This window comes from Acanthopagrus latus, chromosome 22 (assembly GCF_904848185.1).
Source record: "Acanthopagrus latus isolate v.2019 chromosome 22, fAcaLat1.1, whole genome shotgun sequence".
Taxonomy (NCBI): Eukaryota; Metazoa; Chordata; class Actinopteri; order Spariformes; family Sparidae; genus Acanthopagrus; species Acanthopagrus latus.
Genome location: NC_051060.1, coordinates 21,244,606 through 21,266,186, shown reverse-complemented (window position 1 = coordinate 21,266,186; position 21,581 = coordinate 21,244,606). Strand labels below are relative to the sequence as shown.

Genomic DNA, 21,581 nt, shown 5'->3' with positions numbered 1-21,581 from the left:
TCTAAATGCTCTAAATTGTTACGCTGCTTTTGCCAGATCTGTTAGAATTTAGTCATACTTTTAGTTTTAACACACATACATGTGGTGCCCTTTATTTATTTATTCCCCCAAGATTGTTAAACATCCGCCACTGCTACTACGATGCTGTACCTTGATTTAGTGTCTGGTTCTGGTGTTTTCTCTTTCACTTTGTACCCGCCATGTCTCTGTCTCTCATTTCTTTCTCTATTTTCTACATTCCTTTGTGCCTCTCTTTGTATAGTCTCTGTAACTCTTTGTGTAATTAATAGTTTTCTGGTTGATTGGTCAGCATGACCATTAATTGATCTGTGTGCAGAGACGGTGGCTACTGAAGAGGGGTAATTCTGTATGTGACAGCCCCTGCCTCCTTCGTGGAAGTATAGATTAACTCTGCTGACTCTCTCTGGCAGGAAGGCCAGAAAACAAATGTTCAGCGGCGAGAATGAGAGCAAGACTTAGAAAGATGGGGAGAGAGAGGACAAATGAGCGAGAGAAAGCACTGCAGGTGGACGGGAGGTGGAGCTGAATGTGGGGATACATCTGTGTAATTTTCTCTGAAATGTTTCGCCAGGCTTGTCAGGGGTATGTGGAGTTCTGTGTGGAAACATATTTCCTAGACAGCGACTGTAGCCGTTTGGTAGCTCATACAATATGCTCTGCAGTTTAGAGTAAACACTATCCAAGCTCCCTTTAAGCAGTTATTTTCCAGTCCTGTACTGTGTCAAATAATGTCATACACCATCGGTCAACTGTGTCACTGTCATGTTTGGCCCTGCCTAAGCAACGTCCGAATAAATGCACCCAAATTGGTTGGTTATGTTGAGTAACAGCATTGTTGTTTGGCTTAAAATAACTACTTTGTTAAAAGTCACCACTCAAAGAGAGCAGCGCTCAAACCCTGGTCTCTTTGAGTGAATGTTTCACGAATGACGAATCCATCCAACCCAAACCTCCTTCCTACAGGTACTTCCTGGCTCTTTATACCACGTTCACCTTTTGCTCCCATCATTGTCGCCCCCTGTTGGTACTGCACCTTCATACAGTTGTGCAATTTTTCATGCTTTGGCGTGAAAAACCGTCACACTCAAAAGATGTCCTCTAATGAACTGTCGGATCTATCATATGAGACTGGGATGTAGTTTCACAGATAAATAAAATAAATCATGACTAGGATGCAAACTCTTTGTGTTTGGTGTGGTTACCTTGGTTAAGGTCTGTGAGTTGGCGAGACTCTCCGAGAGGCGAGGGTAGGTGTAGGAGCTGTATGGGTGGGCCTGTGGAGGGTTCTTGAAAGCTCCGCTGGCTGCATAGGGGACATTTGGCTCCTGCAACCCAGACCCTGACCGAGATCTCTGCCTGATAGCTGGTGTGGGGCTGGTCTGTGTCACATAGGAGCTCTTGGGTCGCTTGTCGTATTCGTCCCGCAGGCCACCATAGCTCCACTCGCTGTCTGGGTAGTTGATCTGCTCGCTGTGCAGCGAGGCCCGGGATGGCGTGCCTACTGAAGTGTCCCTGTAGTCCTGGCTGGACGAGCCACCCACAGACGCGCGATAGTAGCCGCTGGAGCCCACCCCACTCCCCACCGTGGAGGCCGCCTCGTCTCCTGAGCGCCCTTTGCTCTCCAGGTAGGCGTGGTAGTCCGGGGGAAGTTTGCCATAGTCTGATTTTTGGGGCATGGCGTCTGGGTAGAAATGGCTGCGTATGGGGTGTGAGTGACCATTCTGCTTGGTGAATCGATAGTGTCTCCCAACCGCCCAGTCCCCATCTATGGAGAGGCCTGGCCTGATGGGATCAAGAGAGAAGTCCCTGCTGGAGGTGTCTAGGTCACAGGAGTAACGGGAGTAGTAATGATTGAATCCATTCTCCTCTGGGGCGTTGGGATGACCACTGCTGGAGGGTTTGGAGCTGCTTCCAGCCTGGTGCGGGCCTGGAGGACTCTCCTTACGCAGGGAGTTGGAGCGCGTAACTGAGATGTTGTCGAACTCCTCCAGAAGGCCGTTGATGGATGCATCTTTGGGTGGCCGGTTCCCTCGAACAATAGTCTACGAGAAGAACAAACACATTTACACTTAACACACACGAGCGTCCGCTGCCTGAGAGCCTGATGGGAGACAGCCCTGATACTTTGGGTTGCGGTACATTCAATTTCAGTTGAATCATTCCTGGCTGAAAACTGAATGGGATGAATTGAAATTCCTGTGAGATCAACTTCGGTCAACTAAAAAACTTTATTTTCAGACAGGAATTTCAATTCATGTGTATCAGGGCTTTGTGACAAGTATGAAATTAATCATCACTTGCAATCAATGAATGTTTGTCATTTGTCATCTGAAAGAATGGCAGGCATAATCCTACACAACCACTAGTTGTTGTGAGTCGGGATGCAGCTAGAGAATGCATGGAGATAAATGGCGGGATACCACAGATGCTAAAAAGAAACCACTGGTGGATTGAAGGAGCTAATTCCTGCCCCATTTCCCTCGCAACAGATTAGCTTCATTTTCAGTGGGCTGATCAGGATACATTAATAGTCGTGACGTTTGGTTTTAGCGCTCGTGAGGTGCGCGAGCACACACCGAGCACGCGCATGACACACACAAAAACGACGAGAGAGAGAGAGACTCAACACACATGCTCACATCTGCTTCAAAGCGAAGGCAGCTTAAACATCAGGGGTGCTGCTTATCCCCTCCTACCTTGTGTTAAGCCCTTTACACGGATGTGTCGTGAGTCACGGGGAACTGGTGCTACAGCAGCACCGACTGAACTACACCGCCGATTTTTTTTTGTGTGTGTGTGTTGTGGACTGCGAGGATTGCCACCTCCGTACAGTGAAGATCATGCGAGTGATGGCAAAAGCCAGACGCGCAGCTTTTATCTACCTGTCTCTCCTCCACTTAGACAGAAGAGGAAACGCTGCATTAGAACAATGGAAACATGTTGCGTGACTGCTGAGTGCTGAGAGGAGGCCAAGCTGAAGGGATTATTATTTGAATTTTCAAACTTTTACATAATCTACCCGAGAGCTTTTTGTGATGATCAAACAAAACGGGAAAAAAATGTATTTTCGTCCATGTTTCAGTGGGTTTTTTTACTCGCATTACAGCCTCTAAGTACCTCGAGTATCAAATCCATCCAGTCAACGTCTTTTCATTTGTTATATTTTGCACAATCCCCATCAGTTGTTTTATAAATATGAGCTCTTGCATCACCACTTTCCATTTCCCTCCTTGCTTTTACCTGGATTAACACGCTCTGTGTGCTTCATGGAAGTGCCCGTCATACTTTAGACGTTTAGTGTATTTGCACCTTGATGTTTTTATGGTCTCAGTCAGTTCTCAGCTCCCCTGTGCACAAAAAGTACCCACCCACCTGTCAATGCCAACTCATGTGGCTTTCACAAGCTTGCAAATATTCTAAAAATGGTATTTCCTTGAAAATTAATGGGTTTGTCAAAGCTGTAACAATCATGGAACAGACTGAAAAGTGAGCTAGATTAGATGCTTGCTGCACAGGGACAGTGGTTTGATTCCCAATAGGGCTGCCATAGTTAGAGATGTACTGCCAACCCATTCTCACTGCCAGTGGATCAACTACAGCAGCGTAGACACTTTACATCTCCCTCTGGTGTCATTTCCTGAGGCGTCCCTTTAGCATTGTTGCATAAAGTGCAAGACGAGTCCACATCAGTGAACCGTGATTTTGTTCTAAACCTAACCAAGCAGTTTTAGTTCCTAAACCTAACCTCATTACGACCGATGCGCAACATTAACAGTCTAAAACCCATAATACGTAAAATGTTTGCCTGCAAGCTTTATTCTGAAATTCTAACCAAATGAAACCTATTTTTTTTTTTTATCTTCACTGTCGCTGTACCTCGCTGTACCTCGCTGAAGCTCAGGGTGAATGACCAAAGCTGCCATAATTGACCAAAACGAACAGGTTTGTATGCTGATCAGAAATAAGCACTTTGGAGTCTACTGAACTTGATAGTTCACAGTAAACAACAGATTCAATTAACACGTAGCGATTAATGATCCCGTTGCTGATTGTTTTAAAGTGAGTCTTTCAATAGTAATTTCCACATGTAGACTTGTTCGGCGTTTCCACCTCTGGAGGTGTTTGCTGAGTCTTGCACTTAAACACCAACAATGTCACATCAGCAAGTTCTCTGACGCCCTTTGACAGCTCCCGCGCTCGCTGTCTGTCACACAACTGTCATACTTGTCTCCGCCGTAGTTGGACCGTGTCACATGTGCTGAGGCAGAGTCTCAGAAAAAAAGCTGGGATAATCAGCAACTCTCGGCAACATTGCGCTGACGCAGGGATTACATCTAGACTCCTTCTCCGAGCTACCTGCAGACCACCACTGCCTTCCTCTCATCTCATTTATCTACCAGATGAATTGTGACTCAACCAGGCAGCCGCAGCTATTAAAAGTTATATTCTCTCTTATTATTAAGGACACTCTCTTTTCCTTTTCCATTCATCTGAGAAGGAATGCGTTTCGCCCATAAGTACGTATCTGACAGAGGTGTTGACTGAGGGCTCTTGAATTAAATCAAGTTTCATTCACAGCTTGACAGTTACACATTTTTCACATTTCAAGCCCTGCTGGCAGCTTTCAGGAACGTCAACATCAGTCAGTTGGTCCTGACTGAACACCTCAACAAATATAGAACAGATCACCGTAAAATGTGTAGACATTCATTTTCCCCTGAGGATGAATCTCAGTGTTTTCGGTGATGCTTTATCAATCTTGAAGTTGACTTTTATGATTCAGAGGAGCTATCTTGATCCCTATCAGGCGGATTTCTGTGAGATTTCTCAATTATATTCAAGGTCCCCAGATGATAAAGCTTTGGTTACTATTGTGAGTGCATTAGTTTTCCCAATACTTTTGATTTAAGACCAAATACCTGCTGGATCAAGACAGTCTTGTGAGCTTCAACTATACTTTAAGTTTAGAGCTAATTAGAAACTATAATCATTCTAACAAGCTCAACCTTAAATATTGTCTGCTAAAACGCAGCATGTTAGTATTGTTAATGTGAGAATTTAGCTTAAAGCACAGCAAGGAAAACACCCCTATTCTGACTTTGGGGGTGTCCACGGTGGTTATCTGTCGCGTTAGCACTGGTATATTTGCAGCCAAAGGTTTGCTAGCAATTCATATAATTAGTTGGGGTGCTATGCTAACCAACTGTTTTCTTCCTATTTCAATTCTCAGTTTCTTATCTCTTCTGATTTGCAGCCATGAGCTAGTCGTCCCCTTCATGATGCTTTTCCTAACGATCTGAGTTCAGCGGTTTCAGGCTCAAACAAAGCCTCTGCACAAGCCTTTATTATTGCTACGACTGTTTCTTTCACACATCATCTCCCCCCTCTCTATTTCGTTATACTTGGTGCGCCTCCCCTTCTCCCTCTTTAACACTCCAGTTGCTCTCCTCTGTTTGAGAGCTATAGGCTGTTTGGTGCCGTGACCTGGAACCCAAGGTGAAATGGTCTATAAAAGCAGCGAGCAAAGTCTAGCTGAGAGGCAGAGGCTGCAGGACGGATGGTCTTTTAAACAGGTCGCTGAGTGGAAATCTATCATGCTCCGGACAGATGTTGCAGCGCTCGGGCTGACATAAAGAATCAAACACTCTTCATGTTGTTCTGCTGCGTTCTCCTCCCAAAAAATAATGTTAACCAATGCAAATAAGACGGCTACAAATGATTATTTCTGCCGGTATTGTCACGAGAATTACTCTCCCGCTTCCTCTGAAACTGCGCTAAGCGTGACGCGCCTCGTGTGAAATCGAAAATGAGGCCAAGTCACATCATGTTACGCTACGTGGACGCTGGTGAATCAGAGCTAATTCAATTGGCATACAACAGTAGGGAGTGTCAGTTATCTAATAAAACATCATCATCCCCATTTGGTTGATAATCAATAAGACCGTGTCGAGGAGCGTGACAGGTATGACGGGGGGGGAAAGAGGGAGAGTCGCAGAAAACAAGGCTGCGGCGGCGGATGAGAGTGAGGAGGCGATCAGGGTGCAGAGGGGAGAAGGAGACAAGGTTAATTGTGTGCCAAATCACTGTCAAACGGTCGGCATCAAGTCTTAAAATCTTTCCATTAATTTGAATTAGGGGGCTGATACTGGCTTCCGTACTCTCCCCCCCGCTTCTCCCCCCTTCGCCTCCCTCCTCCTTCCCCCTGTCCTTACAGCTCTGCGAGCTCTGTGCACGGGTTATGTTGGGCGGCGGCTGTGACAGCAGCCATATTTCACCGGCGCGCGGCGTTGGCCTGTCCTTTAGTGATAAGCTGTAATAGATCTACTCTCTCCACTCACTACGGCCTGTTCAAGGTAAGCACAAGAGAGGAGAGGAGAGGAGAGGTGAGGAGAGGAAAGGAAAGGAAAGGAAAGGAAAGGAAAGGAAAGGAAAGGAAAGGAAAGGAAAGGGAGTGTGTAGGAGTGTGAAGCAATAAAAACACAGAAGAAGAAACTCCAAAGAGCAGCTGTGGGGGAAGAGAAGGGGAAGCGCGGTTGAAGAAGAAGGGGTGACGAGGGAAGGGAGGGAGGAAGTGTCGTAGACAGGGAGCCATGAAAAATGAGGCTCATTGGGAGATAAGGGGGGATTAACCTTGCTGGTAATGAAGGGAGGGTGTGATGGGAGGATGGAGGGAGGAAGAGAGGGAGAGATAATTAATGAGCTTGCCCTTCCCGTGACTCCTAGCCAGAACCCTGGTTTGGAGGCTGCGCTTCACCGGCCAGCAGGGTCCCGGGACAACTGGAGGGCTGGAGGAGGAGGAGGAGGAGGAGGAGGAGGAGGAGGAGGAGGAGGAGCAGCGCCTCTGCTGCATGGCTCCTCTGCACTGCTGTTTCATTTGATGCTAGTTCTGAAACTGCATTTCGGGCAACTTTTCCACACTTTAAATGAGATTTTTTTAAAAAATGTTTTAATTGAACTCTTCCACAGTTCATTAAGTTTGAGGGCTGTCCACACCCAGAATGATCACTACAACCATCACAATGACGAGCGTCCACACCGATGAACAATTACATTCAGCTGAGGAAACTGGATTTTGATGACGTGTTACTGCTGTGAGGAGAATCCGACAGTCTGTCACGAGGGTTGTCGTCTTCTGAAGGCTAATTATTCACACTTCTGTACGAGCCACGTCAATAATCCTGGCGTTCATCAAAGAGGACAAGACAACAGATACTTGAGAAACTCGTCACCTAATATTTTGTATATGTATTTAAAGACTTGGGAAAGTGACGCCCTGTAAATTCTGTTTTAATTGGCTGTAACTGTTTTTCATTTCATCATCTGAAAGTGATCCAGAAGATACTGGTCACCACAGTCATTGTCATTGTCATCCTCACCATCCACCTGAGTTAAAATGATTTTTAAACTGATCATTTGTCGTTATTGTTCTTGGTGTGGACGGCCATGTAGGATCTGGTTATGCTCGATCGTTCAGTTCAGCAAGCATGTGAGAGCTGGAAAAAAAGTGAGGCTGAAATATAGATATAAAGCTGCAGAAAACAGCCTCTGAAAAATATCCACAATGTTGCACTATTCATGGAATATGCATTTCAAACCCTGGTTCCTCTCTCATTCCTGCACAGCTGGCCAATCACGGTGTGAAGCTGCGTGAATGTCGGTAGGTCGTCTGCTTCGTCAGGAACGGTCAGACACATCAGGTGTCGGAGGTTTCCGAAGCTATTTGACCTTCTGACGAAAATACTGAAATATTTCAGCCTCTAAAATCCTTTTAAAAATGTGCTAAATAAACTAAAACCTGGATTCTGCTTCCCTTTCTTCTGACATTTGAACACTGATTAATTGATTTTTTTTCTATTATATATTAATTAATAAAAGATTGACTGTAAAAAGAAAATATTGAACACGCCGACAGTTTCTCCTCAGGTGACACCTTTCATTCAACCATCAGCCCAAAACCCATATATACACAATTTATGATGTGCATTTGTTTGACTTTCTTTTGCTAGACAAACAACTGACATTATTAAAACAGTTATTTATTAATTTACTGCTGATACATTTATTGATAAATCATTTTTTCAGGCCTGGTTGAAACATCACCTGTTTGCATGATTGTTTGGGGTGTGAGGATATTCTCTACGTTTTCCTTTCCAGAATTTGTTAACCGGCACCTAAACATACGTTGAATCACACACACACACACACACACACACACACACACACACACACACACACACACACACACACACACACACACACACACAGCCTGACGGGTTTAAAGACATGCACACATGCACTACAACAGAGGCAGATGTGTAACTCCTCCCATCGGTGAGTCTTTAGTCACACATGGATGCCCATCACCTACCACACCCCCACTCTCTCCTCCTGACTCCAACACACACACACACACACACACACACACACACACACACACACACTGCAGAACATCGCCTACTCAACACACCTACTCTCGGCTCTCACTCCTGCCAGAACACGACCACATTTAGGTTCTGTTGTTTGACCGGAGCGTGCCATCAACTGTTGTCTGAGTGCAACAGAAATATTCCTCTTCCTCCGTCCACATCGCACGATTCTCCCTCTTCCTCTCCCTGTTTTTGTATAAAATCCAAAGCACCGTCTCTGTGAGTCTCCCTGCTGTCACGACTCACACTGCAGAGAACAAGCAGGCGTGGGGTATTCCACACACACACACACACACACACACACACAGAGTCAGTGAACACACACTTCTACTACTACTCCTGAAGTGCAGCATCCTTCTGCATCGGTGACCAATTTGTGAGCAGGAGCTTATTCACGGCCGTCTGAGGAAGATAAACATCGGAGAGCCCTTGAGACGGCAGACAAAAGAAGACCGGGCACGATTCTCCTCAGAGTGTCTCAAACACGACCTGCAGCGCTGATGAATGGACGATCAAACGGGGCATCGTCCACAGCTGATGCATACACAAAGAGTGACGATGCTGTAGGTGTGAAACGGGACATCCATCATTCACTGGGGGATTAAAAAAACAAAAGAAACAAAGCGTGTAGCGTGATCCTGTACACGACAAGAGTCTGAATCTCTAACAGCAACACACAAACTCACAGTAAAGATATCGTGGATTTAAACAGATAATCTCACATGATTCAGGTGAGCAGGAGGATCAGGTGTTCTTATCCTCTACCTCCCTCTGCTGGGTGGAAGTGGTAAGAGCAACAACTGCTGCAGCTAAAATGTGTTTATGCTCCACCATCAACTACAATTACAGCACTTGTTCTTCACCTGCTTCTCCACTGCTTTTATTGATCTAATCAGAATTTCTGATTCCGGGATATTTAAAACTGAGACAAAACTGGACTTTTAAAAAAGTATCTCATGTGCAAATGACAACATATATATACATGTACAAATATGTATAATGTTTTTTTTATCATTATTTTTCATTTGTTGCCAGAGAATTACTGTTGACTTGAATGTTGGTGTTAATTTATATTCTCTATCTTGTCAACAAACCACAGAAAAAGACCAAAACCAAAAATGCTTCTCATCAATATTTTCCAACTGGAAATGTAACTCTTAAACTACGAATCAGAAATGCACATTTTGTCGGTGCTCAAGTGAATTCCTGGCAGCAGAACAAAGTTTCTGAGATGGATTCAAAACACATCACAGCGCCATGTTTTATTACAATGAGGGAATGTGTCATCTGGTGCAACAGTGTCGCTCAGTGATGTGTTTTTAGGTCAACAGAGCAGCTCTACTGCACAGATGATACAGCTATCAGACTTCTGGCTGCACACATAATACTTACTGGTGGGATCCATCGGTTTGATTTAATCATGTGATTTGTTGACATTCAGATAAATATAAAAATGTTGTATTATCCTTAAAAATAACTAGTCTGAGTGGATTCAGTGTGAAGCATTGGACTCCAGAACTCTTCACTGTTCTCATAATAATGTCTGAAAAGTCGACTAAAGATAAAGGAGAAGCAGAAAGTATCTTATTCTCTGCTGCTCTCTGCTGGTCAGACGTAGTATTCACAGCCTGAATTACGAAGTAACCATGAAATAAAATGATGTGGAGGTTAATTTCTCTGATGAAGGGACAAAGTACAGTGAGGCTTCTGGTAATAAGATCCCCTGAGGCACATATCTCCGATCTCAGCTATTAATTAAAACGACTAATCCTGATCCTGAAAACCCAGTAGAAATCTGACCTCAGATCAGTGCGCGGGCTGACAGGTTGACCCACCTGTGTTACTGAGCCGAGGATTTCACGGAGCGGTTTCACTGATTTCTTGACATGTTATTAGCTGGAGCCGAAGACGACGCCTTAGCAAACACGAACAGGATAATTCAAGGAGCAGGATTTTTGAGCGTTTCCGTGATTAATAGGCTGTGAGCTGACCTGTTTCCTCAGGCCATCCTGCTGCCTGTTAGTTACAGTAATAACCATCATCTCAACATGCTGAGGAGGGCCTGCTCACCCAGGGTGCAGCTCAATAGGTGGACGTGATCGGCGCTGAAAAGACCTCGGATTACCACGTCTCAGAGCGAATGCTTGTGTTTCTTTGTACACATATGGATAAAGGAACGAGGGAAAAGGAAGAATAGAAGTCACTGCATATCGATCAGGATGTTTCACTCTTACAACTACAAACTATAAGTAAAAATATTCTAACTTCCAGCACATTTGAGGAGGTGTTTGAGCCACAGTGACTCCAAAGTGTTATAAAGTAAACGACTACAATTACATCCACCTTCCTTCATGTTCACCTTGTCATTCACTGTATCCAACATTATGCTTCAGTGTACCTTAACTTGAAGCAAAGGTTTTATAAAATATTTTCCCCAAACTTTTGTTCACATCTTTAATATCTGGGTACTTAAATCTCTATGAACCATTTAAGTGATGTTGGGATGTATTTTTTTGTGTAATCTCTGCATCATTGTAAACGAGACTTAACCTGAATGATTTCTCTGAGAATCTTAAATAAAGGTTTAGAAATTTTAAAATAAACTGCCTGCCGCCATCGTGATCCAACCTCAGATGAAGGGAAGACAAAGGATGGATGGAAGTAATTTCAGACGATTTATAGTTTATGTACAATTATAATTTGTTGTTGCTATGTTTTATTATTCAACGTCTTTCAAACTCTCCAGAATTATCACATTTTACAGATAACTATAATATTTAATGACAGAATTATTACTGCACATTTTGCAAATTATATACAACACAAAGGTGGAACTGTCCTGGAGCCGCTGCTGGTCTGAGTCACTACTAAGTGACAATACTGAGATTTCTGGAGCCCTCGCAAATAATTTGAGAGCTGAACGCTTCAGAACGTTTATGCGTCCACTGAAAGGCTCGTTGCAACAATTACAACCTGCTGTGTTTACTCACAATTTACTGTTAAAAGAGCAGGACAGTCCTTTTTATTCATCCCTACGAAGATGGTTTACTATCTAATGTCATATTTTGATGCCAAAGTTTAAAATATTATTCAGAATTAGAATGCTATCGCTCTTTGATGGGTGTACTTGCATTATTATGCTGTTGCTGTAACGTAACATCTGTTGTCTTAAAGTCACAATATTATCGACGTTATATTATCCAACTAAAGTATATATTGTGACAGGCCTACGTACTTGTGCATGATTGAGCAGAAGGACAAACATTACTCAAGATAAATACAAACTACAAATACAAACCCAAAAGCATAATAAGATCTCTTTAAGTTTAATTCTTCAGACCACTAAAAATGAAACGGGATCAACAAGAGGGAAGACATCTAATCATTTTAAGGGTTTGGAAGCAAAACAAAAGTGGGTAATTCAAACTGCCTACATTCAATATCTTATCTCTCAGTGGCCAACTGTATTTCGTCTTGGAATGGATCCAAGCCTGTGACTCTGCTGCTGTAGGAGGATGAATGTTTGTGCACATGTATCAGACTGTACAGCATCAGTAAATGTAACGTGTACATGTTTGTTTACATGTATCGGGCTGCTGAAGGCCGACTGTGGAGCCCCTCACACGAGCTGCTGTGTATATTTGTGTTTTCCTCCCCTGACGTGACGCCTCCGACCCCCACGGCTCTCCAGCCGGCAGCTCGGGACCAGCGTGACCCAGTCACCTCTGACCTCAGCTGGGCAGAGCCTCAGCCACAAGCCCCGGGATGCATGAGTCAAACAGGCTGCGACGCATGGAACGGGGGATGATTTCCAGCAAAATGGATTAGTGGTGGAAGCATAATGAAAAACAAACATACAGTCGGACCAAATCCCCGACCTTAAGCATATTAGTGCAGTAAAGCCTGGACACCCTGCTTTTTTTTTTCCCTCTTTTTTTTTAAAATCGGTTTAAGCGCTGGCAGATTTAGATTGAACACCAGCCGCCAGAAATGTCTAGAAAATGTAATAACATTAAGATAATAAGCAGCATAAATAAACTGCAGTTGCTGTGGGATCACTTAGCCCTCGTGATCCAAAGAGCTTTCTGGCGAGGTCTTCCTTTTTTTTTTCCTTTTTTTTTTTTTTTTCTCGAGGAGTTTCCGAGGCGGCTTGTCACTTGTCAGGGAAACTTTCTGATCTAAAGGAGGAGAGAAGGGAGGCGATCCAGCGAGCAAGAAGAAGGAGACGAAGAAGAGGAGATCAATTAGATGTCCCTCACTTATCTCCTTGTCAACCCGGAGACAGATAAACAGACAGCTGCCCGCTATAGATTAATTACACAGCAGCGCTCATTAATCTGAGCCTGTCAGACAGTTATAGACTCCTACATCACATCTCCGCCCCGACCGTAATCATTCAACGCTCAGTTTCTACTCCCTCTCACACTCATTAGACTGCTCTCCTGTTTTCTTTTCTCCCCTCACACACACACACACACACACACACACACACACACACACACACACTTTCATCCTGTATCTGTCAAGGTCACAATCAAACGATAGACTGACGGCATATTATGAATGTGAATGAGTTCAACAAGCCACACTTCATCATTATGTACATTTATTTGTGCTGAAATGGTGAACGAGCTAAACATTACACCTGCTAATACCAACAGCAGGTTAGCATTCCAGTCGTCAGGCTGCCATTAGCATTCAGCCCAAAGCACCGCTGAGCCTGAGCAGAACCTCACAGAACCGACCTCCCACACCTTCTCCAACATCAAATTCAAGGACTTTTCAAGGACTTCGCCGGCCCAGTTCTCTCAGATTCAAGGACCCGCTGCAGCACAGTGTCAGAGACGGATCAAGGTTAAGTAATGTTACAGCGCAGAGTTTTATAATGAGAACTAGCTTTATAGAAGCTTATGGAGAACAATTAAAGGTCCGGTGTGTAGGATTTATGGGGATCTATTTTCAGAAATGCAATGTCAGATTCCTAATTGGTGCTGTTATTATTAATGTAATGTTTTCAATAGTATATAATGACACAAAAGTAAGAATTGTTGTGTTTCAGTAAACAATTTTTATCGACAGAGGATGCACTCCACGGAGAGTCAGCCATGTTTCTACGGTAGCCCAGAGTGGACAAACCAAACACCGGCTCCAGAGAGAACCCTTCACTTTTATCCAGGCTACTTTAAGGTGGGATGATGGGAAGTGTATTCAGCTGATTCACAATCTGCAAGCAAACCACTAGGTGCCACTAAATCCTCCTTAAACAGAGAGACAGAATAGCAAAACTATTAAAGTTTAGTGATAAAGAGGCAGATGATATATTTATGATTTGAAGAGCAAATTAACTCCTTTAGTTCATTTGAATTAGCTCAGCAACACAACTTCACATGAAGCAGCTTGTATGTGGAACAATGACGAGACTGTTTACTGATGTCAAGTAACAAGACAAACTCATAGTTATTTTAATTTCTATTCTTGGAAAAATATATAAATCCAAGCACTTTAAATGACTCCTGTCGCTTTATGTAAATTTTCAGAACACTTTCTCCTCAATTCACAGTTTTTTTAAGGATCCATATGAACCAAGTCCAACATCTGTCACTGATCAGGATCACAGCTTGAAATTGAATGTGACAAAAAGTTCTGAAAACAGTGACGATCCTGCAGCACCAAAATCAATAACTAGGTGTTACAGAAACACAACGGAAATATCCTGTTGTTCAGGATGAAACAATATAAAAAGAGTTATACTGATAAAAAATAGAAGAAGAAAACATAATTGTATGATTATGAGGCAGTTATCTATTTATCTATTATCATCTTCATATTCATTTACAATAAGTAGCTAAAGCAGCGTAAAGGAAGCTCTGAGCCGCTACTTACAACATGACTTCGTTTCTACAGGATGGATTGTTTTCTGGTATTTACAGTAAATTACATTTGAAAAACAATGAAGCATTCAGTCCTGGTGTGATGTTCATGTTCCACAGTCTCATAAAAAAGAATTATGAATACTGTTATAACCTGTGATTCGTTTGAAAATATGAGAAAATCAGCTGAAATCATATTTTCTGTGAGGACATTATTATCCTCTCACATTAATGAGTATATAGAACATATGTGGAATTTATTATTGTACACATGTGAGATTAGACATTCACAATGGAGCTGAATGATTTGAAAAACACAGAGCTGGGAGTTGTAGTTTTCTGAGTGGCCACAGGAGGATACTGCAGGTCCAGACATTCACTTTCAGAGACACTAACTTGTCCACAAGGGCTGAGATCCGTTTCACCGGGATGCAAATATCCACACTGGAGTTATGAGGGGAGTAAAAAGATGCACATTCACACTCAGTCCACGGGGCACGAAGCATTTATGTGTTGAAGAAGATCAGGATTGTGAAAAGTCACCCTGCAGTTTCTCACTGGGACGTTGGAACGCATCTCACAACACATTACCAACTTGCAGCTTTTCAAGCATGACACACCAGTCATCCCGAATCAGTTTTTCCTGCAACAATCCGTCCCTATTTAAAATTCACAGCCGAAATGTCCTTCCAAAAAGCCCACATTCAGACACTGAAGGATGGTTGTTCGCCAGGACATTTTGAGCCGCCCTGGCAGAGCGCGCCGCACGCCGCTGAAAGCCAAAATTCCGCCGCCGACTGTGGCTCCGAAGCCTCCGCGAGAGGTGATTTGCAGAGTGCGACTGTGAATGGCAGCCGCGAGAGGAGACAAAGTAAGGAAAGCAAAAGGAGGAGGAGGAGCAGAGTGGAGGAAGGAATGAGAGGGGTCTAAATCAATGCCATCCACTTCAGCTCAGTGCCAAGAAAGACAGATGCTCGCTCTGTCTGTTGTGTGCGCGAGCCGGGCCTGCCTGCGCAGACTCGCATCAATCAGGAGATGTTTTCCTTCAAGTCTATTTCTGCTTTGACCAATTTAATCCTCAATCAATGTAGGATGCAATGTATTACACACCGGGCCCAATTCAAATCAAACTCGAAATTAAACGTGTATCGATCAGAGCGTCCGACTTTTCCTTTCTGTCCATTAGGAGGCTGAGTGAACGCCAACAGTCACCGCACACGACAGGCTGGAGCGCAGATGCAGTTTGGCAGATTGGGAGCAGAGAAATACTGTAATGTACATGTGTATCTGTATTTATTGCAAAAAAAAAAATAAAAATAATAGACAACTGTCTCATTTCATGTTCTCTCCATCCAATAAGAAGAACATCTGACAGGATTTTGGGGCACAGCATCAAATTTAGGGATTCTGGACCGGCTCCAGATCCAAGCACTTGTCTACGCCCTCATTCATTCTCAGTCTGGACAGTCCACTTGCCTTGGAGCTCATCCAGTGTCATTAATAAACAGCAATAAAATGCCTCCTCAAATTAGCAGCTCTCCCGTGCGCACATGTCAGAACCATAATAGCCCGTTTCCCTGTTCAATAAAGACACAGGTTTGCATTTCTGCCCCCTGAAGCAAGGACCGGGTGACCCTGTTAAATCAGAAACACTATCTCTCCGAGCTCCCTTTCCTATACGTGTACATGTACAGCAAACCCAGCAATGCTACAAAAATAACTCTGCCAGGCAACGCTCTGAGCGCAAACCTGCCGTGTCTCTCTCCCTCCCAGGAAACATGAGGAAACAACCTGCACACTGTACGGCTATAACTCACAGTGTGTAACAGCTCAGCGCTAAAAAATGCAGCAAAAATAGAAACTGGTGTGTGACTTTCTAAACACCAGGTATCTGTGATCTCAGCACAAAACGTCAGGATAAACTGTCTCACCTGCATCGTCACTGTTTAGTCTAACATGTTTTCATTAAGTGCTGGGAAACTGCTGGCAGAGACGGCTGAGACCTGTTGCACAGACGAATCTGCATAGCCAGCATACCAGCATGCAGCCTTGGCTCAACAGACGCAGAAGCAGTCAAACACCCCACCTGTAACTGTTTATGAATCGTCTGCGCCTGGAGTTTAAACACCACCGCCTCCTCGGTCTTTACCGGCCCCAGCTGCCGCAGCTTCCCCGCGTCTCGCGGTCCCTCGGCCCGCTCTCCAGCTCCTCGTCCCCCGGCCATGACGAGCCGCTCTGCAGCCGGAGGTCTGGACCTCTGCACCCGCTGCAAGACACCCTCTACAGAGACCCAATGATCATGTTCCCGCCTGCATCACCTGCCAAAAGAAGTGGTGGTGGTGGTGGGGAAGGTGGGGGGCTGCGCTCTGCTATTACTGACCCACTGACATTTACAGTAGTGCTGTAGCAGTTATCACCCTCGGTGTGGTGCCGGTGGTCATGTGCCTTTTACTCACACTGCGTCAGCCCACTGCTTCGTCTCATTGTCTCACACACGCACTGTGACGGGCTCACTCCTGTCGGAAGGTCCAAGATATAAAGATTCAGCATCATTTGATAGTCTCATATGCTGCTTTCACATTATTTCTTTTATTTTATGTGCCTACTAGCCAATGTTCACGTGCTTTACTGTTCAAAAACACATTATTCTCACACTATCCATTGCTGCAGCACCTCTATTCACCCTCTGTAGTCTGAACGCTGTCTCTTTAAAAAGTGCAATGTCTGAGATTTTAGTTGAAAACAAACAAGAATGAACTACAATTATCAACAGAATGTGAAGAAAGACAATTTCGATATTATGACGCAAATATTGTGTTGCATAGAGATCTACTGAAGTTAGCATGCTAACCAGCTAGCCATATAAACATCAACACTTCCCTGTTGATCTGTTCCCCTTGTCTGTATCACAAGCTGCACAGCTAACTAAGCTAACTAGCTAACAGCAGCTAAAGTTAGTGGTTCCTCGAGTGATATTCTGCCCCCATCTGCTCTGAATATGTATACGACAGGCCACGTCTGCTCTGATTGGTCAACTATCACAAGCCTGTGTGACGTCACTGGAGGCAATTTATCAGATTACATGCAGCTTCCTCTGGAGCCACATGAGACTTAACACAACTTTTTCACAGGTGCAGTTGTACTCCTGAAGACCTGTAAACACACTTGAATGTGCAGAATTGGCGGACTTGCCCTTTAAGTCAATAAAATCAAATTTACACGGCTGAGTTGCAGCAAACTGTCTGTAAAGTGTTCCTTAAAAATGAACAAAGTCAACCTCGGCGCTGTTAAATAACATCTACTGGCAATGTACAGCATGATTCTGGGCACATTCTGTCGCATTATTTCCACTCCCGATGTGATGTAAGGATAAGATATTTTCAGCGCGGCTATAATGGGGTTTGACAGCGCAGAGATGTTCAGCTACCTAAAATATCAGCGAGCTCTCTCCACCTACACTACCTACAGCACATGTAACCCACAGCTGAATGCAAGGAGAAGAAGTTTAGGCTCTCTGGAGGCTGTCAGCAGTCATTTTTAGTCAGAGGCACGAAATCACAAACAGCAGAAGAGAAGTACATCTTCGTTACATAATAGCTCCTGGAATGCGCTGCTCATCAGGGATTGATACAAATGTGCCTTTCCAAGGGTGGACTCTTTATTACAGGAAATATCATCATGCACATATCTCATGCATATGTATGAGCCCCCAGCAGCTTCGTAAATGTTAGCTCTGAGGCGAAAAAACCAGTGATGTTCACACCGTGCACGTTGTACTCTCGCTCGCCACATGGTTCCCCTTCCCAGCAGCTCCTGCAGCAAGAAACGCTAAACAACATCCGCACTAAAACACCAATTTATCCCTAAATACCAACATCATCCTGAATGCCATCTCCGCTGCCCTTCAGCACCAATCAGAGAGCTGCCAGAGACACTTTGAATGTGGAGTCTAAATGCAGACAGGCAGCTTTAAAAAATGTCTCCTTATCAAGAGTCATTTGTGGAAAACCTGTGGCCATTAAACTACTATCACATTAACTTCACAGCCACATGGAGCGAGACTGAAATTGATATCATCACGAAGCCGCACTGTCAGCGTTACACTACAGATAAATCGAGACGGAGGAGAAAGCTGATGTCTGACGTCTGTTTCACTCTGAGGGAACAAGCCGTCGTCGCTCTGCTGTGTTTGCTTTCAAAGACAGAGGGAATAATAACTCAGATATCAGGAGATGTGAGGATTTTAGGATCTTCATCCAGGAGAGGCGCATGTTATTTGAAGAAGAGAGAAGGTATTAAAGAGAAATATCCACCTTAAAAACATGATGCGCATATATTATTCCTCTGATCCCTCCTGGTTCACGTATTATCTGCGAACGTGAACATCTCTCCTCTGCAGCGAGTGCAGAATTAGGAGGAATCAGCTTTAAGTTGGTCTCAGGAATCATTACAGGTCGGTCTTCTGTAAAACCCTCCAAGCTTTTTTCCTTTTTCTCTAACTGGCTTACTGATGCTGATGTCCGGGCTTCGAGGGCGGTTTGACATCCCCCGGGATAAAGACAGAGAATTTATATTGCTTTCAAATAAAACACGTATTGAGGTTAAAGTGGAAATGAACATTTCTCGTGCAGCATGGGCTCAGGATTTTCGGCTGCTGTTTACTGGGGCTGGAGAATATGAGTTTAAAGGAGACCTATTATGCTTTTTCATTTAATATCTATTCTTGTGCATGAAAAAGATCTGGAAAGTGAAAAAGGTCAAACAGAAGCTCCCCTCTCCCACAGAAAACACTGCTCCTGAAACGCCTCGTCAGTAGTCTCGCTTTTAATTCTGTGACTTTGTGACATCACACTACGTCACCATGTCACAAATTTGCATAGTTTATGCCAAGCAGCGAGTTTGGCACAGCTGCTCTGTTGCTAGCGGTGCTGGCTCAGGCATGTGTGAGCCAACCAATCAGAATACAGTGCATCAAAGCATGTAAACCTAAATTGTGCCATATATTTATTTGGTATGTATATCACGGTCTTCCTATCTGTCTTTGCACGGATGACATATTTTTGTAGGTTAACCTCGAAGTTAGCATCGCCCTGATTCCCTCGATAAAAAGCCTATCAGACCAGAAATAATCTCTGTTGCTAACACAAGTTTATGATACTTAAACAAGTGTGAAATGTGTGAAATTAAATTGCTGTTGTTGAAGTAAAAAGCTAATGTTAGTCTATAAACAGACTACACTGCAATCTTAACGTCTTACAACACAGTTATTAGTCACGTCTTCAATAAATGATCAATTTACAAGATGTGAAGCCAGAATTAGAATAATTTGCAACTACAGTCGGCCTGTAAAGATGGAGGAGTGAGCAGATGAGTCTCCGTGTTCTGTGTGACAACGTCTGTAGTCTCGTTTAGCCACTTGTGAGCGACTGCCATCTGTAAGACACGTAAGTGCTTGATGAATAAAGTGTGGAATATTTAATGATGCATTTTTTTTGTGTCACCACAGACTTTATTTCAGGCATTTAACCAAAAAAACAATGCCAGAAACTTGACTTTGACTTTGAGAGGAGGGAGGGAGCCAGATGTGCAAAAATGTTAACTGACTTCTGAGTTTTAGGACTGATTACTGCACCGCTCTATTGGCTGTCGTCATCCTGACCGTGTTCAAAGGATATAAACTTTACAGCTGTTTTTAGAAAACCTGTTTTGTTAATTCACTCCTGGTTTTTATGGTTCATTCTCTAAATACTGCTGATTAATTGCGGTCTTTGTGATCTTATCTTATGCTTTCACAAAGGTCCATTAAAGGTAGCATAAATACCAAATGAGGCAAGAAACACAGTAGAAACACAGTAGAAACACAACCACTGACTGAAGAATCTTCTTGTGTCATCTTTTCCTCCACCGGCTATCCTGTCTCCCATTTACAAGAATCCAGACATCTAATATTGGCCCACAGTTAAGGAAACATGAGTAAACAGGAACTAGGAGATAGCATTAGCAGGCCTGAGCACTCACATGCACATACATGCATGCCAACACACACTACGCTTGCACACACACCAAGCTACACACACACACACACACACACACTCAAACACCATCATGGTAAATTACCTCCTGAGCCGTATGGGAGTCGGCAATTTGAGGGTGTAAAAGTCAAGGTGCAACATGAGACTGCCATTAATAATAGGCATGGCACAGCCCCCTGCTAGTGCTAACGAATGCAACACATTAACGCATATGTAACGACAGCACGCACACACGCAACACACACACACACACACACACACACACACACACACATCTGAACCAATCCACACCAACACCAAAAAACACAACATAAAACTGAAGACGTTCTGTAATAGAGGTTTGTTATAGCACACTTACTCATGCACCACACACAGACACACACACACACACACACACACACACACACACTTCGGATTGTCAGACTGCAGAAGATTTGAGAGCACAATGTTTAAAACATGGAAATGCTGTTAGGGCATGGTGTTAGCCTATACTTGTGGATTAGCATGTGTGCTGAGCTCTGGTGTAGGAGGAGGAGGAGGAGGAGGAGGAGGAGGAGGAGGGTGGAGGAGGAGGAGGGTGGAGGAGGGTGGAGGAGGAGGAGGAGGAGGAGGAGGAGGAGGAGGAGGAGGAGGAGGAGGAGGAGGGTGGAGGCTTTAAGCAATACTAATGCTCAGCTGAGATGAGCGGTCTGACAACAAGGCAACAAGCCTCGTGAATAAACGATGAGCACGTGAGCCGGAGGGCAGAAGTAGTGGTTATTTCAGCATGACGGCCGTGCCAGCCTCTCTAACTGCTCTACTTGCACACACACACACAAAATATAGAATATATATGAGCTCACAGGCAGGCGAACACCCACACACGGCATGTTGACCTTTTACTGTACTCTGTCCCTCTGAACTGTTCAGTAAAGGACATCACTAGAGGTCTACCAGAGTGGAGACCGCTTTATCCATGCCCTCCTGCACGCACACACACGCACACGCACACACAAGCACACACACACACACACTCGACAGAGCTGGGGGAGTCTGCCAAGCTGAGGAAGGCTTGCGTCAATCATGTGTCAGGGCGACCAGGGGAGAAGTATATCAGTCCGTGGGTGAGACACTATAAATAACCCCACCCACCTTTGGAGTCAGGGTCACTCACACACACACACACACACACACACTCACACACACACTCACACACAGTGACAAATGACCATCAGTAAGGACGACAATGCAAT

General features: G+C 44.1%; 1 protein-coding gene across 3 annotated transcripts in view; it reads right to left on the bottom strand.

The window, feature by feature from the left end:
* Nucleotides 1–21,581, bottom strand: part of pak5 (p21 protein (Cdc42/Rac)-activated kinase 5) — a 74,015-nt gene that overhangs the window by 14,311 nt on the left and 38,123 nt on the right. For all 3 annotated transcript variants that reach the window (XM_037086132.1, XM_037086130.1, XM_037086131.1), the window contains one exon: nt 1,224–2,063. In XM_037086132.1, coding sequence (XP_036942027.1) covers nt 1,224–2,063 — 840 coding nt within the window. The remainder of the gene's footprint in view (nt 1–1,223; nt 2,064–21,581) is intronic.